The sequence below is a fragment of the Chaetodon auriga genome, chromosome 8 (assembly GCF_051107435.1).
Source record: "Chaetodon auriga isolate fChaAug3 chromosome 8, fChaAug3.hap1, whole genome shotgun sequence".
NCBI classification, from domain to species: domain Eukaryota; kingdom Metazoa; phylum Chordata; class Actinopteri; order Chaetodontiformes; family Chaetodontidae; genus Chaetodon; species Chaetodon auriga.
In genome coordinates, this window is record NC_135081.1 from 6,690,623 (window position 1) to 6,717,175 (window position 26,553).

Sequence of the window (26,553 nt, forward strand, 5' to 3'; positions counted from 1 at the left end):
GTATTTACACACATTGCATAGGCAAGGGGAAGTCTGAGGTCATGTTAAAACGCTGATTATTTTATCGCATTATCCCAGGAAAGCATCAAAAAACCAAGGAGGAATCTATCTCACTAAGACCTACTGTCTGTGTAGCTACAGTCTGATGCTGCTCATGCTGCCGCCTCCACAAACCTAATATAAGGACAATTAAAAAGTGCAATACTGTTGCAGTGGGAAACATGTAACTTCTTTAACTTAAACGTAACTTCTCGTGTATTTAATTCCTCAAATCCTAGCAGCAACAAAAGCACTATAAACAACAAACCATACCCGAGCATGTTGAGTGACGTCTGCCCTCATAGAGCTCCTCTCCAGAGATCAAGAAGTAGAGCTGTTTCACCATAAACCCACTATTCATGCTTATGGTTATGAATGAATAAACCACTTGAAGGGAAATCTTTCATGTTTTTTTTTTGTTTGTTTTTTTGTAGTTTTTAGACAACTGCAGCATTCTGCTGTGGATGAATAAGAGCTTGTTGTAGCTTATTCTTCCACACTGGAGTGCTATGTTTGTACACAGAAATTTCTTTCAAGGGTGAATTCATTTTTAAGGCACGATCCTCCCCAGGGTCTGCTTGTATCAGTGTGCAGTTTCACTTTGTCAAAACTGTGCTGGATATTTCATACATAACAGATGAGGCTGCATATTGTGCATACATTTTGTTTCTGTCAGGCAGAATGTTGATTGATATGTGGTTGCATTCTGAAACACTGGATGTCAGTGTTTGATGTGTGTAGTGTCAGTGTAGATGTGCACTCTGCATTTGCATGTCTTTATAGGTGCTTACAGGGCAGGTGTTGTTTTCTCTGGTCTTTGCTCCTTCTCATTTTACAGCCACAAACACACTGTAGAGGATGTGACTATGTCAGATCACTGGTTCTCCTCTCTTTGCTTGCTACACTGCACAGTGATGGCTCAGGTGCTGTGGTTGTAAAATTATAGCAGGGATGGTTGTGTGTGTACACATGTGAGTGTGCATATATGCACGTGTATAATAATATAAAAGTGTGTAGAACAGTGCAGAGGCTCTTGTAATCCTCATGTCATGAATAACCTTGTGTAACGGCTAAAAATCCCCAGGCTTTAAATGGAGGACATGATCTGGATGCTGTCACTGACGGACTGAAATTTCATACGAGGACCACAGTACAAGAGACTGCTAGCCTCATGTTTGGCTGCTGCAACATTTTTGGACCAGAATCTGTTTTATAATGATGTACGTCACCAGTGCCACCTATGTATCTATGAGACACAATGAGGCCAGTCGACGCTGTTAATCTTGACTGTGTTTCTTCATTTACAGTAATCGTGTCTATCTCAACTTTTCAAGATAATGAAATGCAAAACTTCTCATGTGATGACAGTAATGTGCAGCCCCTAAGCCAGCAGTTACACTACGTCTGCATGCTCCGTGCATGTCTGATACTGCACACAGCACTGTGTCTGCACTATGATGTTGAACACCTCTGATTCTGCAGATGTAAGTGTAGATATTGCAGTAATCACCAGGTGACAGATAACTGCTCGTACAGCTGCAAAGACTCACTCTGCAATTACTCTCAGTGGTTCAATAGCACCACTTCTCCATGGCAGCTCTGGCTGACTCTACATTCCCATCAGGATTTCATCATAGTTAAGCTTCATGTGGCTCTTTCCGGCCTTGCCCAGTAGATGGACTCTTTTCTTGTTCTGATCCCTGTGCTCTCATCATTTAAATTCATTTTAATTTAATTTCACGCTCTATTAACATTACAGACACTGTGGCATTGTCAAGGTGCAAACTAAGACTCACTCAAATGAAAGAAGAGTCTACAGCCCGTTTGGGGAGGTCAGCCTGATGGTCAACTTAGCTAATAAGTGATGTATGTGGGGGCTTTCAGCATCATGTGTTTAAGCAAATTTTACTGGATAGCAGGACATCATCATATCAAAAAATAAAAAATAAAACATGTAGCAGGTCAAATGCTAATATTATATAACATCAAAGTATGTGGCAGCTTAGTTTGTGGCATTCATACATTAGAGGTATAAACTGTAGAATTCAGTTTTTCTTAATATTGGATGATGAAGTGGTTGCTCACCTTAAAGCAACACCAGTAGATTTTTTGGTCACTTGACCAAATGCAACAAGCTGTAGATGCAAAATTTGTCACTATGCACTTCTTTTGCTCCTAAGAATGTTCATTTTGATATTTGTGTTCATAGTTATTAGTCAAGCAGGGAGGTAATAAAACTGCTTGTGGTTCCATTTGCTGTTTGTTGCAACATAAAGGATGTGGAATATGGATGGCATGCAAGTAATTGTTAGTCAGTGTGACTATCTGTGTGTGCTAGCACTTGACAGGGGCCACATATCGAGCTGCCTTGCACTCTCTCTTTCTTACTCACACTCACACATGAATAATTGAGAGGGAAGGTGGGGGGGGCGGTGAGTCAGGAGTTCCTGCTGAATTGTTGTTCAGCATCTCAATCAGAGCAGAGACTCTGCCTGTTTCTCCATCTCTGTTTCTTCCGGATTAGTGTTCTATTCTACTGCATGCTTAAATATTCCCTGCAGTGTGTTCAGCACATTTTCAAATCAGCTAACGTCAGTTTACAGTTAGAAACATCAGTGATTCACTGAATAGTGTGTTTTATCCATATGATTCATAACGTCTTCCAATATGCAGTGTTTATTGTGAGCAGCAATGGCCACAGCTGAACAGACAAAGCGAAGACATGTCTGAGTGTGGAACCGCTGTTTGGTTGTCAAGTGCATTGCAGAGGCAGCGACCACCTGGCAACAAATGATTTGAAAAAAAAAAAAAGAAATTCCCTTAAATTACAACCATCATCTCTTGCACATTCATTTTCTTACCGTCCTCCTATTAGGACATGATTTACAGTAAATTTGAAGTAACTATCTATGTAGATTAGATCATTGCGGCGATGCAGTTTGTTTCAAAAGCCCTCACAGTGGGAAATAGAGAGACAGACAAACAGTGAGACAGACAGACCAACAGACTGAGATAGAGACAGAGACCAAGAGATGATGCAGGCTGCTGACTCATCAGCCCTGTAGGGCTTATCCTTCTCTGTGTATGTGTTTGCATGCGTATGTGTGTTTATGGGTGTGTGTGTGTGTGTGTGTGTGTGTGTGTGTGTGTGTGTGTGTATCTGCTGCCTTACTGCTGAAGAGGACATGCACAGCAATCATTACCACATGATGGAAGCATGATAGAGGAAGCACAAAAGCTAGCAGACTTGTAGCATGACTGTCAAAGCAAAATGACCTTGAATGCTTTTTTTGCACGATTATTCATGCAGTCACATTTCCAACCACACCTACTGTGGGCCGTTAGACTTGCTTCATTCATGGAGATAGAAACATGCATTATAAATGAGAAAAAAATCCAACATTTAGTCACAGAAAATGCCACAGGCAGCTTCACAGTGTTTGTTTTAACCATTTTGGAATGAAAATTGTTGGCAGTCGCTATATGATGTCCACACATACCCGTACCCTGTCAGTGGCACTCCGCCTCAACCATTTGTTGCTACCGGAGATGGAAATCTTTAAAAACAGCACAACACAAATATATATTCTTATTTTCAAAAAACAGCCAAGTAAATCTCTAAAACAGCTGGGCGCTGTAGATCTGAGCAAACTCTACTCGAACTGGAGCAAATGATGTATTCCTAGGGAAACACATTCAGCTCTCCAATTAACATTTACAGGCTAAGGATTTTGTGGATATTTGAGCCTTTGCTTGTTACTGCATGGTGACCACAAAAAAACAGGAAGTCACTGCTGATCAAGAAGAGTCAGTGCATTACGTAACCTCCAATAAAACTGCAAAAATGTTGTTTTTTACTTCAGTTTTAATAGATTAAACTAATGACATATGACGTGTCAATTACAGAGCTCTTTCATGTTTTTTACTCCTTAGACATACAATATACCAACACTGTAAGAAGTTAGCAACAAAAGTTGTTAGAAACATTCAGTTTATTTGATATTTATTGTTAAGTTAAAATGTTTGGTTCCCAAACTCCCCAGCTTCTTCATGTCATTATAGCCAGAGTCAGATGGCTCCATGTGTGAGGTGTAGTAGGTGTGAGGTGTACTGGAATTTAGTCCATTTTGAGCCGGGGTGAAAAATTCGATAGACACCTCTCAGCTGCCTCCCAGTCTGCTGGCAATGTGCAGACATGGATATGACACTATTAATGAATCACAGGATTCAGTAGTAGTTGCTCTGCGTCTGGCCTGCTCTGCTGAATCAAGGCTTTTAAAATGACAGGGGTCATGTTTCCTCTCCCTCTCCGTCCATCACTTACACACTCTGCATACACACCTTCTCATCGCATTCCTCACACTGTCTCTGAAGATCTGCCCAGAGGTGTGTCATGGAGGACAGCTCTCCTATCAGGAAACACATACAGATTGGCTGGATATTAGCGAGTTTCTGATACATTATACCTGTTAAATTAAGTGCTGTATGAATTTATGTGTCACAGTGATTTGTCCACTTTATGCAGAGGGATTGTTCACTTCAGTGCTCCATGCTAACACATATGAATAAATTATAGTAGTTAGCTGACATTAGTCAAAGGTGGTTTTAGTAATGGAAATTAGCCATTTTCATTATATAGTCTGGATGTTTGAAATCTGTTTAGTGTTTGTCAATGTTTTTGCAAATTGGTGGCAGCAGAATTATATTACTATAACTATCACTTATCAGTAAATATGTCAACAAACACATCCAGCAGACCCATATTTATTCTCCTTTTGCCTCTTTTTTGGTCTCCTCCAATATCTGCCCCTTGAGCTGGTAAATGCTCCACTGTGTTCACCAGCTAGTCGCTAACTTTACTGCTGAGCCAGCAGTGTACTGTGGGTCTTCACAGAAACAGGTGTATGCTGCAGCTGGAAATAAGGCTGATGAGAGCAGTGAGCCAGAACAGTGAAGCTGAAAACCATTGAGCTGACAGATGCTAAAAACCCCCATAGAGCTGAACAGAACTCTCTGGAGGGTCAGCGCTACAAGTGATTGCATTTACATTATGCATAGTCCATTTGATCTGTTGTTAATAAAATTGATTAGCTTACCTTAAAATGTAGGCCTGCCAGTGACATGTTGCTAAATGAACTGGAAGTATACCAGAGTGCTTGTACAATTATACTGTGACAAACAACCCATCAACATATAATTATCAAAGTAGAATTATAGAGTCAATAATCTACAGATGACACATTTTTACATAAGATCTTATCTCTGAAGTGCTGCATTGACAAGAGGACAGCCTGCCCGCTTGTCCGTCTGATTCTTATGTGTAGGGTTGAAAGTCTGATTCCCACTGCAATCCCTGCTTCCCTTTTGGCTTCTCTCTATCTCTCTGCTGTGGAATATTCCACTCTCCCTCTGCTGGTATTAATGACTGGCTGCAGAAACGAACAAAGCAGCAGCCAGTGTGACTCACACCAGGCAGTGATGGCATAATGTGAAGCACTCATCAAAATGCATTTCATTAAGATGGAAAATGGCAGCTTCCAGAGACTATTCTGCTGATTAAAAACAAGCTCTTCTTGCTTGCACAGATAAGTTTGCTACTTACTAAACAGGCATTTGATTGACATTGGGCCCTGCCAAAACTGGACCCAGTCACATTACAGTCTAATACTGACACATGATGGAGCTGTAGTTTTGACTCAGACCACCTCCTAATAGAGTGCTGTTCACTAACACCAGTTGTAAAACTGGTTGATTAACAGTGAAGTGAAAATATCTTACTCTATTTAGAGGCATTATTTGAGGAAACACTGCTCAGGTGAATTTCATTGAAAATTACAATGCTAGAGTGCAGCTGTGAAAAGCGGCAAATCCCACTCCCAGTACCACCACATTTACTCAAGCACACTCCTGTTTATCATCTCTCACCCATCTGTCGTCTTCTTACACCAACCCTGCAGTGGTTTGTCTTATCATTACTTGAATAAAAGGCTTTCAGCACACGCGTACCTGCGCTGAGTCTCTCCCCTGCTAATATCCTCCATCTGACCTCCTGTTCCTCCTCTCTTCACTGCTTCTCAGACCTGATCCAGGCCACCCAGGAGTCCAATGTGAACGTCCCCCAGATGGCCGATACGCTGATGGAGAGGGCCGGCAACGCCAGCTGGGTGGTGGTTTTCAAAGCCCTGATCACCACACACCACCTCATGGTGCATGGCAATGAGGTGAGGTTTCACTATACTGTTTACACACACCCTGATGGCATACGGCACACTTCTGTTTGTTACCGTTTTTCATGTCTGGTTAAATGCAGTCAGCAGAAGTGAGTAAGTATTTATCCTCCACTGAGCAGGACCCCAGCTGATCCACTGACTACCATAGTGTGAGTGTAGCCCCCAGTAGAGTCAGCAGAGGACTGGTTGTACTGGGAAGCTGTCAGATGTAAAGTAGGGCAGTGCTGGATAAGGGCGTTGCTGCTCAGTCCTCTTTCCACACAGGACCCAAGGTAGACACACACATACCTGCTCAAAAACACACTGCAGCAGAGGCACAGATTGCTTTTCATGCATGTAAGTACAATCTGTAGTTTTTGTCTCTGTTCATTCAGCCAGATCCCCTCAGCTTTACTACCACATTATAAGGTTACAAGATGTCAATAATAATGCTAAAAAAAAATGGATTTTAAGGGTTTACTTTTATTGGCAGTGACTGTGAAAGAGGTCACAACATGTATTCAGTGACAGAATAGGAAATGATTGTCCATGCGTATTTATTGTTCTCTGCATAATTCTGTGTTTTACTTTTTTCCCTTAGCTGTAAATTTTGGGCTCAACAGCAGTCATGGAATTAGCAAAGGGACCAGCTCCTCTGCTTCTAGGCCCTGACCCCTTGACCCAGTTTATGTCCTGACAGCTGAGGAAAGACAATGGTTCAGAATGGTCAACAAGGGACAACTCAGAGAGATAAGCAGATGCTCCTTTACTGCCCATCAAAGTGGCCAAGCTGCCACTGAATTGCAGATAACATAAAGGAGAGACATACTGAAACAGCATCAGCTGTTTTAGTAGCCATCAACTCATTTAGTCCTTCATTTACCTTCCGTCCTCCAGATTTAATCATATGAAGACAGCAGCACTAACTTTTGTAACGTCATCGCTATAGCAGGAAGGGAAAAGCTGTCTTGTGCTGTGGCCCTGATGCACGTGCACACACACACACACACACACACACACACACACACACACACACACACACACACACACACACACACACACACACACACACACTTAACAAATAAGCCCAATTTTTATGTTCCAGGTCCGTGTTGTTATTAGCTGTGTGGCTGGACACAGAAGCTCAAACAGAGAGTGTCATAAAGAGCCTTGACATGATGTTTGACAAAGCAATATATGTAAAGAGTATGTCCCCTCTGTCTGCTGAGGCCTGTTTGTTTTTAGCCAGGGCTTTGCTGTTGTAATTTCCCTGATGATGACAGAGAGACAGTACTGAGAGAGAGAATGAAATGTGTAGCTTACCATTTCTCCAGGGTGGGTTTTTCATTCTTAACCTCCCCTCATGTTATTATGCTCTGTGTTTGTGTAAATGGAGCCTCTGAAAAACATCAGCTCTCTGTGTGTGTGTGTGTGTGTGTGTGTGTGTGTGTGTGTGTGTGTGTGTGTGTGTGTGTGTGTTTTATGCCCGTGTACCGCTGGAGTGAGCTTGTTCTTGCAGGTCTGCAGAGGGAGCCCATTTACCTTTATTGCACTATGTTTCCTTCTCCTCTCCATGTGTCTAATTGATATTCTCACACTCCTACTTACGAAGGCTGCAGCATTTTTCCTTTAATGTTGGATTTCTGTCTACGCACCAAAGCAAAAGACAAGTATAGAATCACACATCTTGCCACTTTCTGCCACAGGCAGTTTCACAGGTTTGGGGTAGAGAGCTGAAAGTGTTGAACAGCCCCTTCAAGAGAACTGTGAACATCAACCAAGACTTCTTTCATTTAAGATGGAGCCATCTGTTTGAAAATGACCATAAAATCTACGTGCATTCATCACTCTCGCCTGACCTCCACCAAGTCAACGTTTTCATCCAGAATGCAGACTAACTAAGCTATTTTTGCCTTCACTAAAACTAGAGACACTTCACCATATTAGTCATTTGGTGCCTGGCAGAGAACTAACCCCCGTGTATTTCTCCTGTCCTGCAGAGATTCCTGCAGTTCCTGGCATCTAGAAACACCTTGTTCAACCTCAGCAACTTCCTGGACAAAACTGGCTCCCACGGTGGGTGGTGTTTCTCTCCGTCCTATCCTTCACTAACCTACCCTCCATCCTTTCAGCCCGGATTCGTCCCTATGTTCTTATCTTTTCGTTGCTTATTCTTTCACCCCTTTATCTGTGTGTCCCACTCTCCCTCTCATACTTACACTGAAGATGTTAAACAGACATTTTTAAGCCGCATGTCACAAACAACCTGACCATTCCTCGATCCATCCTTCAGCTCCAGCTCCAAACTCTTGCTTCCCTCAATTAAACCTGTCTCCATGGAAATTAATGAAGTCTCCCATGGTGATAAATACTGGCTTCACAGACTGTTGTCATGGACTTTTTGTCTACTAGGGTGACTGGAGTGTCTGCAGAGGTTAGGCAAAGCCAGACTGTGCGTGTTTAAGGCACTTTGAAGACTACATAATCATGATTACATTTAACACATCAGTTGTAGCCTTAGCACGGACTCACAGAGCTGAGAAACGTGTGATTCCACAAAGAAAATAACACGTTTGTTTTCTTGCCAAGAGTTAGATGAGAAGATCAATACTACTCACTACCAGCACCTCTTTAAATATTTTTGCCTTTCAGCAGCCATGCCAGTTGTCTCGCCCTGCTAAACTAAGACATTCATCTCCTGCTTCTAGCTTTATATGTAGCATACAGTCAAGAGAGTACAATGAAGATGGATAGACCTCTCATATCTGTCTCTTAAAGCTACAGCCAGGTGATTAGCTTAGCTTATCTTAGCATGCAGACTAGAAGCACTGAGAAACAGCTAGCTTATACCCAATGTTTTTTTTACAGCTTAAACAAATGATAGTTCATTCGTGAGCTGAAGAGATGCTAGTAGGTGCATTTTTTACCTTTTGATTGATACAGTCTAGCTGTTTCGACTTAATTCTAGACTTAATGCTAAGCTAGTATTCTCATTTAATTGTGTAAGAAGGAGCGCAACTGCAGGTCCTTCATTCCAAAGGCTGTCAGGCTGTTAAACTCCAGCATCATTTAACAAAGCACTGTGCTCATGTTGTTTCACGTGACATCACAAACCTACTGTTTGCACTATATATATATATATATATATATACAGTACAATAAGCCAAGGACACTGTATTTTTGGCAGTATATGTTTTTATACTCTTTGTGCATGGTGTACGTAGCCTTATATAGTCGATTTATTTTGTATCTTTTTTGTTCTACTTCCTTCTCCTTTTTTTGCCTCTACTTTTTATTCTGCTGCTGTAACAATTGAATTTCCCCGACCCAAACCATTATCTTATCTTATCTTATCTTATCTTATCTTATCTTATCTTATCTTATCTTAGCTCTTCTTTTGATACTGTGATTAATCCACTAATTGCACTTTGTCACCCATATATTTATCACAGGTGACTCCTTAGAATTGCATTGAAGACATTTTGAAACTTTGTAACATCTTGTAACACGTTTTTCTTTGGAAACCTTTTAGGAGCCTCCTCATAACCTGCACAGAGTTGACACTGGAGACTGTGTGTGTGTTAATGTATGAGTGTGTCTTCTTCAGGCTACGACATGTCCACGTTTATCAGACGCTACAGCCGCTATCTGAACGAGAAGGCCTTCGCCTACAGACAGATGGCTTTTGATTTTGGAAGAGTCAAGAAAGGGTATGGTTTTTCATTTCTCACGACACCACGCTGCTGCATGATTATATCAGCATGATTATTGATTTTCAGTCTTTTAAAAATGCTTTGTTAGTTTGTTCAGGATCACAACTTGCCCCTTTCTTACTTGCCCTCAGTATCCACCAGAATAACACAGATCCCACAGGGGTCCCATTTGTGCGTGGGATGGACTCAGCTACCTCCAGCCCGGCGTTGGGCCAAATGCATGGCTTCACTCCGTGTACTGAGTGCAGAGATGAATACAGAGTGGGTTATTACTCATGCTCAGAGGGGACAGCTCTGTTTAGCTGGCAGACACAAGGTCCCTCTGGCTACATGCTGTAAGCTGGCACTGAAAAATACAAACGCAGACTCCAGAATAGAGATCAGACACGTTGGTGGATACTGTATGTGTGACAGGTGCAGACAGGTGCTCTATGTGTTGGCAGATGGACAGTATGCAGGTCTGAATCCGTCTGTCTGAGAGCTGCTGCTGCTCACTTCTCACATATTCTGTTTCTTTGTCTGTGTCAGGGCTGAGGGAGTGATGAGGACCATGACAGTAGAGAAGCTGTTGAAAGGAATGCCCACCCTGCAGAGTCAGATCGACGCACTGTTGGATTTTGATGTGAGTGACACTCGCTAATAGGGAGCAAAGTCACTTTGGAAGGTTACTGAATTTGCTGAGGGATAAACACAGTCGAGAATAAAGCTGCCAAATGGATTTAACAAATCTTAGTGCTGTAGCAGCATCTATGAAGACATGTCAGTTACAGCCCCTCTCGGACCAGGGTTGAATCTGATAGTATTTTATATAACTGGAACTTAACATGTATGTCAGTGGTGTAGATTTCAATCTTCTTATTCCTCAGTGTGAAATATGTAATGTTTTATGTTGCTGAGTGCTCAGAATGTTGTTGCATGCACATGAGATACAGTTAGTTCCCACGTTTGTGGTTAATTCATGCGCACAAAGTACGCTTATATACAGAAAGCCAGCTATTTTTTTTATGTATCAATATTCCAACCCACTTTAGATAAAAGCCTTGATGGTGCATGACACCTGCAGTAGTTTGGAATATAGTGATACGGGGGATCTGAATTTAATCACAAATGAGACAAGTGTATTTCTGTGTGTTGGGCGTCTTTACAAAAACACGCCTTTATAACTTTATTGTCTGATTTTGGTGAAACTGGATCATATTTTATGGAGAAAATACTTTCAGGTTTTCCCTCAGATGCCCTCCAGTTGTTAGACGCACCCCTTTGCTCTGGCTCTCTGTGCTCACTCAATACGCCCTCTATGGCCATCAACAGAGAGGCGAACTGTTTTTATATATGACATAAATATTCACCTGTAACATTATCTGCCTTTGTTGAAATTGTATTGTCTTTTCATTCAATATTGCTTGTCAGTCAGTCATTTAAAGGCTATTTTGTGTCCCATCTGCTTGTCATCAGAATCCTAACCACACTGTGGCTCTTGGCTTTTATTCCTGTCTGCAGGTGCATGCCAAGGACCTGAACAATGGAGTGATAAATGCCTGCTTTCTCCTACTCTTCAAAGACCTGATCAAGTTATATGCCTGCTATAATGACGGCATCATAAACCTGCTAGGTAAAGAATCACTTGTTTCGCTTTACCACTTAGATCAGTTAAATAATCAATGATCAAAAGATAGATACCCTTAAATGATAAGACTGAGGCTATTGTATAAGTTTATACGGTATTTTTTTTCTTTTCAACAAATGCCATTTGCTCCTACAGTACTGATGAAAGAAACCTTTGAAGATGAATCACAAATAAATATGTAGTTCTTTTTCTGAAGAAGATTAAGTTGCTTTATAAGGCAGCCGAGCACTGCCAAAGTTATTTAAGTGGATTTGGTGTATTAGAGCATTTTATCAGCAGATGCAAACAAGCTCTACATGATAATGAATTTCATGATCTCTGTTGTCCAGAAAAATTTTTCCAGATGAAGAGAAGCCAGTGTAAAGATGGGCTGGAGATCTACAAGAGATTCCTGACACGAATGACTCGGGTTTCAGAATTCTTCAAAATTGCTGAGGTAGCCTGCAGAGCCCATTATATCGCTGAATAGCAGCTAACTGTTCTACTGCTTCATAACTTCTGCACTGAAATGTCACTTTCTTCTTTTACAGCAAGTGGGAATAGACAAAAACGACATACCTGAACTCACTCAGGTAAAACTGACTAAGAGTTTTCCTCACCTCAATGTATGTTCAGTAAATTGTTGTTATTGGATCTGTGAAGTTTTTTTTAAGACAATTTGCTATTCACTAACAGAGCATGTCAGTATGACGTTTTTTCTAACTGTACTGCATGTGAATGTATAAAGCCACCACCTATTTTTTTCTCCTGCTGTGTTCACCATTATTGCTCCTCTTTGATAATAATCAGCCATTCACAGGCAGCCACAGTATGTTGTAAAAAGGAGGCACTGTATCCCATGTGCACTTCTATTCTCCATGCGACCAATGAGCTGTGGTTCTTTGGTGATTGATGGCCCCTGTGCCCCCTTCTCTTTTTACTTCCAGAGATGCAGATTGATCATTCAGGCTGAGCGTGTGAGTAGTGAGCACAGAGCTAGCTTTTGGGAGCAAACAGCTTAGGGAAGGTCACCATTTGAACTCTCTTTGAGTGCACTGAATTGAAGCACACTGCACAGCGAGTGCACACCCAGCAGAAACACATCAGGCTCTGTGATGAAGTGGGATGATGTGACTGGAAGGGCCGATCGGATAAGCTGTGATATGCTGAGCAATGCTGCTGACCAGGCGGCTGTTCTGCTGCTAAAACTCTGAGCTAAACATAGTTTTAGTTCAACAACTGTACAACGGCACAGCAGACTGTTATCCTCTGATTGTGCTACAGTTTCCACAACATCTATAGAGTCACTGTAAAGATTATTTGGGTCACTGACCAATATAAATGATTCCCAGGATGAGAAACCTGATTTCTCTTGTTGGGTCCTGAATGAGCCTGAGGCCTCTAAACTCTGTTATGTTGTGGAAACTTTATCTTTTCAGACATGACAGTATGGATGGCTTGCATGAAAAGCATGCTGTAACGCTGTCTGATTGAACTCTTGACAGGCCGCAGAGGACCAGTGGTTTAAAACAGATCCACACCATGCAGAATCAGACTTACTGTAATGTATAACACTTAACGTAGAATATTTCAAATGGAGATGAGCTGCTAGATCTACAGAGCCAGTCAAACTGATTCATTTGCATCAAGGGATGTGCAAGATTAGCTCAAAGCTAACCATGTATTATGTTAGTAGACTGGATATGTGGCCAAAATATAGGTGCGGTTCAACGATTTGGTGAATATGTTTATTCACTCACTTGCTGGGAGATTAGATATGATACCACTCTCATGTCTTTAGATATAAAGTGCAGTCAGCAGACTTCACTTAGCATTAAGACTGGAAAGCTATAGCCTGACTGAAGATCTGCCTACCAGCACCTCTAAAGCTCTGTAATTACACATTATATCTTGTTTGTTTAATCTGTACAAGAACAAAGTGTGAAATATTTATGGTTTTATGGGGAGTGTGGTGAGCTGCAGTCTCAGTGGTAAGCTGCGCTAATTACCTGCTAAAAGTAGCTTCATATTTAACCTACAAATATGAGAGTGGTATTGATCTTCTTATTGAACTCTCAGCAAAAGGCAACAAAGCAAATATCCCAAAATGTCAAAGCATACATATTGTTTTATAGAGTTATGTGAGTCATTACTTGCGTGCTACATCCACTTTCCTTCAAGCTTCTACATCAGTCCCTTCTTCAGCAGTGTTCTTGAAAGCGTGCAAACGACAGATACTGTATTCCTACAGATGGCATTTGTTGGATTCAGTTGTGGGTTTTGATTGAAAAAACTTTTTCAAATTTTAATGTCTTCCAGTTACGATACGTTCTGTACTGCCTGCAGAGACTTTTGTTATCTCTGCTCGATTTCTTTCGGTCTGAATTTTAGTGTTTAGATCAAAATGCTAGTGATGTCTCTTCCTTGATGACATTTTTCTTCTGCCACAGTCTTGCAGTGGTTTCTGATGCTGTTAACAGGCAAATGTTTGCATTAAAATCTCTTTAATAAGAAAAGCATGTGAATGTTATTGACATGTTGGTTGGATTTTTAGCATGAAGCTGAGCTCTGTTTGTGGTGCTTGGGGCTCACAGCAGTATCCTTAACCTCACACAACTACTCCTGGTTGTTTTTAAGGAGAAATTGAAGCCCAGTCACCAGAAGAAAAATGTTACCATTGCACGTTTCTGCAAACCATGGATACATTAGATTTGTACATTTCATTAGTATCATATCAGTGTTTCTACATAAGATATGAAAGTGATGTAGTTGAGATTACGTTATATATTTGAGCTAAGATTTTCTCATCAGAGGAGGAGGGGATGGTGGTGGTGTAGCTACTGGAGGTGAGACAACTGCCAAGCAGGCCGCTGTTCGAGCTGTGACAAAAGATGGTATTTTTAACTCAAGGTCGGGACGTTTTCCAGCCGTGTTTGTGGCGACTAAACTGAGTATTTTCAGCCAAAACAGTGTCTTTTCCTAATGCTAAGTGTTTTTGTGCCTAAACGTAACCAAACCTTAACCACAGTGTTGTCACCACATAAAATTGAAAATAAAGCTGTAAGTTTGAACATATAGAACATACTCAAATGTAAAGTTTCAACACAGCCACGGTTTGCAGGACTGTACAATGCATTTATTCTGCCGATGTTGGAAATAGTAGAAAATAGTGCAAAATGTCCTGATAAAATCAGACATAAACAATGAAATCACGCTAGGTCGGTGACCCTGTGTGAAAGATGTCACCATTTTCCTTCTGCCATAAATTAGCAGAACAACATCATTAATCCTCACAGCCCAACCAGCATATCTTAGAGGCCCCCGTCTTTAAAAATGAGATACTGTATTGCTGATAAAAATAAATTTATGTGTCCAGGAGAGCAACTATATCAATCTCCCAGATCCCTCAAACTATAGTGGATTAATTGTAGTCTCAGCCACCAGTTTCTACTCTCATCCCTTCCGGGAGGAATTACGTCCGCACCAGCTGGACAGAATAATATTACTATCTGACTCTCTTTGTAGTTGTGTTGTTACGTCATCGCTCATGTACACATGTGCTATTTTTTAGAGCAGTGAGTAGATGAAGGAAACACTCTGTAAATGATGGCACTCAGATCAGATCAAATTTCATGCATATGCCTGGAGGGCTGTCATAGGGAGATCCACAGAGAGATGGTTCATCAGCTTTTATATTGACCTTCTCAGATGAGAACTACTAATGTATGTTCAAGCATCTCAGTAATAGAGCTGTTAAATCTGTCCCTTGTCTGCCGAACAGCCATCTTTGTTTTTGGTGGTGAGGAGAGACACTTTAATGTCTCTGGATGATAAACGGTCTACCTGTCCCTCTCAGTGCCAAGAAAAATGATCGGCCTCTCTGCCTTGTTGGTCCTAGAGTTTTAGGGATAATAGACGAGACAGCTTTAAAAGGATAGATTCAGGAAATGGAGCAGGGAATTAAGGAAAGTGAATTATTGACTTATTTCATTGGCTGACTTAGCTTTGACCTCTCTTAATAAGCCTGCTGGATATTGTACTGTCCTTTTTGACTGCATGCCGGGGGGCGATAATGTCCCGTTTATCCTGCTTGAGCATGCAGCTTTGCATCATGGCTGGCTGGAACATTGTTCTCTCTGTTAGCATTGAGATTAAACCTTCTGTTTTCTGTTTCTGTTTCATTGGTAATTATTTTGGGTTTTTTTGTGTTCTGCTTTATCCCCCTCTTGGTGTTCCATTTCCTGTGTAACAGGAAACAAATGGAATTCTACAAATGATCAAAGTCTACTAACACCTTCAAATGAAATATATGTTCAGTACTTGATAATTTAAAACTCAGTGCTATGGACATATTTACTGGGAACTCAAAAATATTGATGCTCAGCAGCTCTAGTTTGAACTTGTGAAGGTTAGTTTATGCTGTCATTCATACCTGAAGCACACTGCATAAGAAATTTCCAAGACAAGACGTGTAGTCAAGCTCAACAACAGCTCAACATGACAAACGCATGAGTTCACTAGTAGTGAAAATTCAATTTTGCAACATTGTGAAGATAAAGAAATGGCAGGATTTTCAGCTCTGGGCTTTAGGGAAGCGCCAGTTTTTTACTGTAGACAATCATGCATCAAGTTTTGGAATATGGTTACTCCACAGTTGGCATGCAGATTCGAGTGCCATCTGGACTGCAGTCAAAGCTATAATCATAATTAAAGATATTTTCACAAGGAGGTAGCATGTACACTGAAAACAACAATGCATCCAACCTGGAACACAGTGACAGATTGATGTCCGGAGATGAGTGAATCTGAGAATAGAGCGAGCGAGTCAGTGCTGTCAAGTCTGCGTTAAAGTCCAGTAATAGTTGAAAAAGCAATCATTCAGCTTAAATGTGATGACAGTGTTTCTTCAGTGTTTCTATTTAACTGTGTGGTCCACTGGGTTCTATTGTGGAGTATAATTTGTATTGTCATCCTCTATGACCATACCCAACCTTTATAATGTGTTTGACCCTGTTGGATCACCCTCTCTTTATTTTTCTACAGGCCCCAGAAAGTCTTCTGGAGTCCCTGGAGACCCACCTTAACACGCTGGAGGGGAAGAAGCCGTAAGTAGTTCAATATATCTGCAGCCAGTTTTGGTTTTTTAATGGTGCATCAGCAGTAACGCAGATCTGAAGCTTTGGTAATCCTGTAATTATACAGTTTTGTGGTTCCTGCCATGCTGAAAGCCACGTCTGTAGTGATTCTGGCTCGGGATAGCTTGGCAGCCTAACATGCACCTTGGTGTGTTTGTCGTTCTTGGAGTGATTTTAGCTCTATCTGACCTGTCTGATCTCTCTACTGTTCTCTGTTGCTTCTCCATATTATTTCCTCTGTCTGTACTCAACTCAGAGAGGATAAGTGAGTATTCTCCATCAATGGGAATATTGTTTTACCATTTATGAAATTTCTTTTGATAAATAAACTTTCAATGACTCTATAGAAAAGACATCTGAACAAGCAGCTGACATTTCTATTGTGGTGTACTATTACTTTGTTCAAGATGCAGTTCTATAGAAAACACAATTTATTTTTTCTGTGAACATTTGTGAAAAATTTGCCTCATTATTGTCATTGACATACTGTACAATGACATGTCCTGCCTTTTAGCTGATGTCGTTACTAACATTCATCTTTGTTATCATACTTACTGAACAATCAGCTCAGACTTTTACAAAGCTTTCAACGCAGGCCATTCAGCAACACGCAGCTCTTACTTTCTGTCTGTGATGTTGAAAAGCTTTGTTGAGAAGGAGCTGGAGCCGAGATGCTATTACTCAGCAGTGCAGCGTGGATCCATTAATTGCAGATGTTTACTAAATGGAATTGGCTTGGAATGCTGACTGCCTGAAAACACCAGAGTGATGGTTTAGCTGTTGCTTTGCCTCCCATCTCAATAATAGCCATTATGTTTCAGCATTTACATCATTAAACTCTTTAACTCGTGTTCCTGTTGTTTTTGCAGGTCGCCCACTAAGGTAAGCCCTGGTTCACGATAATCATAATGTAGTGTAATAATGGTAGTCTTTATTTATATATAGCACCTTTGACTGTCAAAGCACAGTTGTTGAGCTCTTTACAGAGCAGGGTAACAACTAAAAACTGTAAATGCTGAATTTTAACTTCAACCCTAACAGTTCCAACAACAGACAGCGAGTGATTCATGGTAGATTTATGTGTTTAAAAGCTTGTTGAATCACCTCAGCTTACATAACAGCGTTGTTCACCACGTTAACTTCCTCTGCGGCAGGATGCAACAGCCAACAGTTCGCCGGCTGCTGCTGCTGCGCCGGCCAAGCCCGCACCTCCCGCTTCCACCGGCGGGCCCCCTGCTCGCCCCGGGCCGCCTGCCAAACCTCCTCCGCCCTCTGTCACCCCCACTGCACCAGCCCCCACCATTGCTACTACTACCAGCAAGTATGAATCACTCAACAATATTAAAAAGTGTTTGATCTGAGCTGCATCCATATCTGAGCATCAATATTACATTAGACATGGATTCCCTCTGTCAACACACTCTCTCTCTTTTTTTTGTGTGTAGTGCTCTTGATGATGGCTTCTTGTTGGATCTAGACCCCATGTCCTCCTCATCAGCAGGGGGCGCTGCAGCAGCTTCCTCCATGACTGGATGGGGAGGTGAAATCTTTCTGCTCGTTCAGTCACAAAGCTCAGCCTCCCTTAGTTTTTGTTTCTACACCTGTCAGTCTCTCTGCTCTGGCAGGGCCAGCTAGCTAATTAAGCTAACATTAGCTCCATGAGTTGGATGCAAACACTGTGTCCAGCTGCCTTTGAAATGTTTCTCTTAAGATATACGATAGTTGTGTGTTTATTTTCAAACAGAATGTTTTCACTTTTAACAAGAGAAAATGCTCTTAGCCTCTTAGCCACAGTGGAGGAAAACTACACAGTTGTGAACAAGCATTGTTTTTTTGTTACACAGGCTGTCACCCTACATAATAATGAAGCTAGCTAATGATATGCCGCTTCAGAAGCAAGTCTTAGTAACTACTGTAGGTACTAAGCTAGTTAGCCAAACATGCTAACGATTGAAGCTTATCTTAGAGAGGATAAACACAGTTTAATCCATTCCTTGCTCTTTTGCTCCTGCCTTTTTGGTTTTGGAAATGCCAAACAAGAGACACCACATATCAAACTGTTCTGAGTATTTCTCTTACTACAGCCCCTCACACACAGCTCCAACATGTGGAGAAACCTAAAGTGTGACTGACCCACCATGCTGAACGGTTGCAAACCTATAACAGAACAATCCACGTTCAGCTGAGGGGTTTTGCATTAATGCTGAAAATAGATATTGATATTGATTCACTAAACTTGAGTTCATGTACTTACAGAGACAAATAGTAGAGGACAGACTATATTTTATAGACTTAAATTCCATGCTGATGCTTCACATTTCATCCCATTAACTACCAACCCTTTTATTTTGTAGACCATTTTCCAAAGCATACAGGGAGTTCAGGTCCCTGCAGAGAGATTTTAATATGACAGTAAAATCAATGGAAGCCAATTGCTGCTTCGAGGATGTAGAAAGAAGGAAATCGATATAAAAACCTATGGCATGCTTTGGAAAATGGTTGGCAAGTAATATCAGTTATATATAATTTGTAGTAAATGAGCTGAAACAAACAATCCGTGGTCTTTTTAAATGACTCCCTGCAGTAGGATAAAGAAGCGGTCGCCTTGCTGATGTTTTTTATTGGACAATGTGGTCTAAAATACAGAGTATTTCCATTCTGAATCTGCTGTAGCTTCACTGATGGCCAGAGTCCAACTGTAGCCTTTCAAAGCCAAAATTACATTAGGGACCTTTTAGCTGTGTTGTTCTTCACCGTTGGTCCTTGTTTTTTTTTTTGGCCTGTTCTCTATAATGCTGGCAGCTTGCACATTAAAGATTAGAAGATCAGATTATCTCTACACTTAGAGATCGTACCTCTTCTCTTCATGCTGTCATTCATGCTCTCGTACCTGTGTCTCTCTCGTTCTTTTGCGCAGATCTCTTGGCTGAGGGTGAGTGATCTGTTGACGGCTCTCTGCTACACACCGAATACCAGAAATGCCTGCGGGTGTTTCTTCACCGAAGTTGGCCTCCTACCTTAACTTCTAATTGTCTTTGTGTCAAGCTATTTTCACCTTTAGCACCCAAATCCTTCTTGCTGAACCTGTCTATTTTCATTTTTCAGTTTCTTTGACACTACCGTCTTCCTCCTATTTCCCTTTTCTCCTCTTTCTCTCTTTTGGGGGTTTTGACTGGGTCGTGGCGCTCGGATTATGGGGTTTGTCCGCGTAGCATCTCCGGCTGCCGCTGATGAAGCCTCTGAAGCTCTCCTGGCTGAGGGACAGTCTGCTGATGCTGCGGCTGCCGCTCCCTCTGCTGCTGCCCCTGCAGCTTCCGCGCCCACAGCCGCTGCCGCTCCCGCTGCTGCAGCGCCCGCCTCACTGCCCGTCTCAGCTCCCGCCACCACCTCAGCCACAGACCTCGACCTTTTCGGAGGTCAGTCTGGTCCAAAGATAGGATGTAGACCAGGATACACAGCATGGCAGCATGTCTGCAATGAGCCCCTTCATCATTTAGTAATCTACTGATAGATTTCCTTTACTTTAAAGTTGGAATTTGAGTATCTCTCCCAAAACTTTTCAACAACTAATATATTCATGAGGAATGCTACATCATAGAATCACAAAAAGTCTCCATGTTTATGTCCCGTCAGATTACACATTTATGTGACATACGTGTCATTTATGAGATATCTAAAGATTTGAATCTAATTTTGAGGTGTCTGCATTTTTTGATTTAACATGAAAACTTAGAAACCTGAAAAACCCACAAGAAACAAGTGTATAAATGTACGTCATGGCACTTCAGTAAGCAGATGGCACCACAGCACCGGTTTGTGTCTTTCATGTATTCCCATTCGAGTCACATCACCACACATTCGATTTTCTGAAAAAGAATCACCCATCAGTCTTTGAAAAGGGTTCTGCTGTTTTGAAGGTATTTCCAGAATCATCAAAGACACTTCTTACCATCAGGATGGAAACACATTTTGTCTGCTGTGTGATCTGGAAATACCTTCAGAACAGTGGTAAGCATTAGCAAATGACCTCATGAGTTTTGCAAAGATTGCTGGGTAGATATTTTAATACATATGTATTAAATGTAGTAGATGCCTAGTACTGTGACTCAAATGTGATGGTTTTCTATCCTCACCTTCTTCTAATGTTTTTACATCCTGTTTTGTGGCAACCATGTGCACTAACATGCTGAACAAAATGCAAAACATGTGTCCTTTGTGGCACATCCCAAAAATATGAGCCACTTTAGTGGATTACTTGCTTTCCTCTGGGTTTGTTCAAAGCTGCACAATCAGAATAAAACACTAATGAGTTTTGATATGAATGTGTTTTAAACATTCATCAGAGTGTTTTGTCATAATCTTGTGCACTTCAGTAACCCCACTGCAATGACAGTAATTAATCTGTTATCATGACTCGCGTTTTCGGGGTTTGCTGCTTTTTGCACTTTTGTTCATCACCCCTAACGGCTTACTAACAGTTTCATAGATATAACAAGATGATGAGGAGCTGGATTTTATTTGGTGATATTTTGGCTTCTTAAACTCAGCCCTAACATTGGAGAAGCGCTGAGTGTCTGCTGAAAAGAGCCAACTGATTTTCTTTGTCAAAGAGAGATTTTGCATCATCCATCCCTGACATTTTCCCTCTTGTCACAGAGTACAAGTAACTTGTGACAACTTGCCTCATTTCTCAAGCCCGCACAGTTAGTGCACTCAACTGAATGCAGCATTATGCAGCCCTTCAAGACTCATCACGTGATTGATGGTACAATCAGATCATTCACTGCACTGACCGGGCTGCATATTTGTATTCTCTGCTTTTTCCTGATGCTGACCTCTCATTTTTGTTTCCTGTCCATTCCGTCTGTTTACTCATCTTTTGTTCGTTACATCCATGTGTCTGTCGGTGTGTTGGCCCGGGTGTTATGATTTGCGTTTGCGTTCCGGCTGTTTTCATCTGCAATACCCTAGATGCGTTTGCACCTTCCCCAGGAGACGGTCCTGCCGCCGTGGCCGCGGGCCCCGCTGCTGATGCGTTTGGTGGATCTGGTGGGTGACAAAACAGCTTTTTGTGCAAGTGTGTGTATGAATGTGAAAGCTGCTGTTCCTTTATTATATTAAAGCTGCGTCTGCTTCCATAGGAGACAGTAGAACAAACGTACCCCCCGGGGGCCTACTGTCTCACCCCAAATCCTGCTTCAGTGCCCCAGTCATGGACCCTCCCCTCCCTCATCTCGGCTACTCTTCTTCTCCTAATATTCACTGAGTGAATACTACAGTAAAAAGCACAGTCCAGCTATTAACTATTCTGTAGTTCCACCATTTGTTTTGATACCCTAACCCTGATACTACCTGATCATGATGATTATACTAATCATTGTTGAGCCTTTTTTCTTTTATTTATTTTTTTAATAACTCCATTTAGTCTCTCTCTTTGGCCCATGCAAATGTGCCTTTTTTAAAGAAATGAAAACCATTCCTTAATAATGCACCTGATTTGTTCATAGCACACTAACCACAGCAGTAACACATACAGCTGCAGTTTGTTTAACATGCTTTGGCATTAACTTTACTCTGCTGTATTAGTCAGTGACTCACCAGGTTCATGGTAGCATTTAGCTCATATAGTAGTGCATTATCTGTTATTCACTTAAAGGATAAAGACTTACACAGAGAGCAGAAATGACTGCTGTATGTCTGTCTTTATGCAACAAGTCTGTGCAACCCTGAATTTAGCTATTTTTAGTAGCATGAATGAAGGTGCTGAATCTGCTATCGTTCTTAAGTCGTAGGACTGGTTCTCACAGAAAAAGACGAGTCACTGTAGGTCTCAGTCTGTGGGTAGCTGAACCAAGTAGAGCGCCTTTTATTTAGCTCTATTAGTAGGCGCAAGATCTTTAGTCTTAATAATGTGTTCGTTTTCCCATTTTTGTACACTGCAAGTGGCTCAAAGCTCTTGTATGCGAACAGGACGGTATTACAACACAGCCAACAACGTACCAGGAACACATTGGCCAATGCCAGTTAGCCAGAAATCATTTGACTCTCCAGCTCTAGGCTAGGCTGTTCTTAGTTACTGAAGAACTGTTTCCCACTGTCTGCTGTAGCTTGCAGATGCACTTCTGAAGTTATTGAGTGACCGTGTGCTTGGTTGACTTTCTTTGTATCTGATCCTGATTTGGAACTTCAGAGGTGTCTTGCCCCACAGATATGCTTTTTACAGTCTTGCTTTAACAAACCGTCAATCCCCTCTTCCCTTTCCCCATCCACCCACAAACCCCCTCCCTTCTTCTCTAATCATAACCCCTCCTAACCCCTCATCACAACCCCCCTGCTGCTTCCCCTGAAGACCCCTTCGCTACGACGGAGGGGAGTGCGGACATTGCTCCAGAGCTGGACCTGTTTGCTATGAGGCCCACGGACACGGAGCCCACTGCCATCACCCCTCCCACCTCTAGTGAGGCGCCGACCATCGTCGCCCCCATCGCTGCCCCCGCTGCCCCCACCCCTTCTTCCACCACCACCACTACCACCACAACCACCACCGACACCACCACCACAGAGTCTGCAGCCGCTCCGACTCTAGATATCTTTGGTGGTAAAGTCCTCTCGCTCTCATTATGCCTCTCACTGCATTGCCCTGCATTATGACGATGATGATGATGGTGATGATGATGATGATGATGATGATACAGGTTTTGATAATCATTATAACAGTGATAATAACGTACTCAGTCCCTACATTTCAGATTTTTTTCTTTCCATGATGCCTTTCCTTCCGATACAGATCATTTAATCAAGTTAATCAAGCATCTTGACCTCCTCTGAAGAATTGAAATATTTCAAGAATCCACAGTCTTGTCACTTGTGCGTGGTATTTCAAGCGTTAATCAATTAATCATCTGTTGTTTGGAGACCAGAATCTCAATGTAAATTTGATCTCTGGGGACAAAATGGACATTTATCTCTTTTTATTAACAGAGGTGGCTCAACTTGTTGTGATTATTAACCTAATACTAACATACTGCCAAAACTTAAAGGGAAGAAATTTGTTTTCTTCTCCTGCTTGTGACCAGTAGTTTAGATCCTGATAGCTGAGAATGCTTTATTGTAGCTGATGCACTTTCGTTAAAAGGGAATGTTGCTCAATGTTAGAATTTGTATGATATGGGTTTCCTGCGAGTGCTCCGTTTTCTTCCCACAGTCCAGATGCCATGCAGGTTAGGTGAATTTGGTGACTCCAGATTGCCCATATAAAGATTTGTCCAAACTTTGGTTTCTGACCTGCCTCAGCTGTACTTTGTGTTTAGTGCTAATTCACTGTTAGCATGCTAACAGGCAAAACTTAAATAAGTCTGGTGAACATCAGCATGCTAGCTAGTTGTTTTGACCACGTTAGTATGCTAACATTTAGCTCACATCACCGCTGTGCCTTAATACAGCCTCACAGAGTGGATGGCATGGCTGTGGACTCTTAAGTCTTGTTAACTTAGTATAGTGGAGATCTCTCAGATCGAAACCACAGGGCCTTTAATCTGTCATGTCACATCCCCTCATTTTGGAACCAGACAAACTCTATGGGAACTTCTGGTCTTATAATCAAAATTAGTTAATGCAAATATGGAAGTCCTCATACTGGCATTTGGCAATATACCCTTTTAACTTTTGCACTGTTGCATTTTGCATTGCACTGAACAGATACACTGCAGCTTATCCGTTTAATAATCAAAATGTCTGCTCTCTCTGCTTTCCCTCATCTCTCTTCTTAACTCATCAATCTGTATGCTGGACTTGAAATCTGAATGTACATATGATTGTGTGTCCTTGTTCTTAGATATGTTTGATTCTATGCCTGAGCAAAGCCCTACCACAGAATCCAAAGCTGCTACCACTCCTAGCGTAGACCTTTTTGGTGCAGGTACAGGAGTTGATATCCATTTCTCTGTGTGTGGAACCTCTTCATCTCTTCTGGTTTCCATACCTCTACTTCTCTGTCAACTGTTTTTCCCCCCACACGTCTTGGTTTGTCCCCCATAGTGGTATGAGAACTGTGCATGTGACCCACTCGTCAAATCTTGGATTGTCCTTGTGGCTGCTTTCTATCCACGCTGTCTGTCTACGTGCCACGCTAATTCTTTTCTTTGCTCCCCGACCTCGGTTTTCTCCTTTCTCGTGTTCTGCCTCTCGCTTGCGTTGGTAAATTAGACCTTCCTGCTGTCTCACGCGGGCCCTCTCCTTTGCCCGAGCCGGCTCCGGCTGGAGACATCGTAACCGGTGAGTTAAGCTGCTTTATCTTTACTGCATCACTGTTTTCCCTTCCTCTTTTCATGAAGAGTGCAGCCAGCCTCAACTTAATCCCGAAGTTTTGCATGGTGCTGGTGTCTGCATGCACATGCACACCAGTCCTGTACTTCCAAATGGTGCACGCTTCAAGGATGTGGATACACAGTTAAGATGCAGGGACGCCTGCTTTCTTCTCCTGCTTCTTCTCTGCATGTCTGTGAGCCGTTTAGAACAGGCAGAATAACAGTGCATGAGCAATGCATTCTCCCCTTGGAAATAGAGCTTTCGCTGATAAGCGTAGTCATTTAGATTTGAGAGTAATTTAATCCTGCCCTGCCTCTGTCTCTGCCTGTCTCTCTGTTCAGACTCATTTGCGTCTCCAGACCCTGCTGCTGCTGCTCCTGCTGCAGCTCCCATCCCAGAGGCCTCCTCTCCACCCAAAGCACCAGAGCCGGCACCTGTCATTGACCTGCTGGGTACTGTACCTCCTACCGCACTAACATATCTCTTTACAACAACATATGCTGCATGTCAGCTGTCAAATTTCAACTCATTTGCACATTTTATGATTATATTTTTCTTTCTTGTGGGTATTTTTTATCATCCTCAGTTGTTGTTAAGCTCATATTGTCTAGATAAACTGTAGGTGCTAATTATTAAATTGTGTGTTTTTTCCTACAAAGTTTTATTTTTCAAGTCAGCCTTTTGTAGGGCTGTAATTTTAGCCAACTGGAGTCAAACAGGAGGTGTTTATCTTTTCTTGAGGATCTTAGCGTGGTGTGGCTAAAGGTACGCTAATATGCTATTGTCCATCTGTTGGTCAGTTGTTGCATCATTTTCATGCAGACCTAAATATCTACAGGATAGATTGGGATGAAACTTTGTACAAACATTCATGGCTCCAAGCGGATAAATCCTTGAATTCATCTTGAAGTTGACACCTTTGGTTGTGACCACTGGATCACAGTGTAAATTTGCTTCGGATATTCAGTCCCATAATCGCATGGGAAACTTCTTGGACGCGCATCAAACTTCCCTTGGCCGGCCTTTTATTATTATTTTTGCATTCTTTAATCATTAAAAACGATGGGAAATACAACAAAAACAATAACAACAATAACAGCATTGTCGGATGGAATTCAGGCATAGATTGATGATTTCTTCTTAATTAAAATCTTGTGAGAAGCTGCTACAGCTGTTGCATTATGATTCTTTCAATTCACAATATTTATCAAAGTGATATTCTTGCCTAACCAATTAATGCATGCAATACATTTGTAATTTAGCCAGTAGAATCACAGTTTTACACTTAGATCTACACTATTTTTTTGTGTAAGACAGTCACATCTTGACATCAATGCATTATCATTATAGCAGAAAAAAAAAGCCCAATATTTGATATATGATCAAACACCTACCAAACCTAGCCTCAGCTGTACTTTTTGATTTGTGCTAATTAGCTAATGTTAGCATGCTAACATGGTAAACTAAAATGGCAAAATCTGCTAAACATCATTTTCACTGTGAATGTTAGCAAGCTGACACTAGCATTTAGCTGAAAGCACTGC

The 26,553-nt window shown here is 41.6% G+C and overlaps 1 protein-coding gene across 11 annotated transcripts in view; it reads left to right on the top strand.

Annotated features, from left to right (window-relative positions):
• snap91a (synaptosome associated protein 91a) overlaps window positions 1-26,553 on the top strand; it is a 49,954-nt gene that overhangs the window by 15,139 nt on the left and 8,262 nt on the right. For 4 of the 11 annotated variants that reach the window (XM_076736215.1, XM_076736217.1, XM_076736218.1 and 1 more), the window contains 18 exons: window positions 6,118-6,260; window positions 8,249-8,324; window positions 9,856-9,958; window positions 10,490-10,583; window positions 11,462-11,573; window positions 11,918-12,024; window positions 12,119-12,160; window positions 16,611-16,672; window positions 17,572-17,584; window positions 17,857-18,023; window positions 18,148-18,242; window positions 19,620-19,634; window positions 19,915-20,118; window positions 21,674-21,751; window positions 23,052-23,300; window positions 24,537-24,620; window positions 24,908-24,976; window positions 25,351-25,461. In XM_076736215.1, coding sequence (XP_076592330.1) covers window positions 6,118-6,260; window positions 8,249-8,324; window positions 9,856-9,958; window positions 10,490-10,583; window positions 11,462-11,573; window positions 11,918-12,024; window positions 12,119-12,160; window positions 16,611-16,672; window positions 17,572-17,584; window positions 17,857-18,023; window positions 18,148-18,242; window positions 19,620-19,634; window positions 19,915-20,118; window positions 21,674-21,751; window positions 23,052-23,300; window positions 24,537-24,620; window positions 24,908-24,976; window positions 25,351-25,461 — 1,824 coding nt within the window. Of the gene's footprint in view, window positions 1-6,117; window positions 6,261-8,248; window positions 8,325-9,855; window positions 9,959-10,489; window positions 10,584-11,461; window positions 11,574-11,917; window positions 12,025-12,118; window positions 12,161-16,610; window positions 16,673-16,958; window positions 17,585-17,856; window positions 18,024-18,147; window positions 18,243-19,619; window positions 19,635-19,914; window positions 20,119-21,673; window positions 21,752-23,051; window positions 23,301-24,536; window positions 24,621-24,907; window positions 24,977-25,350; window positions 25,462-26,553 lie in introns of those variants that run through there. The other 7 variants (XM_076736223.1, XM_076736224.1, XM_076736225.1 and 4 more) reach the window with 6 other exon arrangements.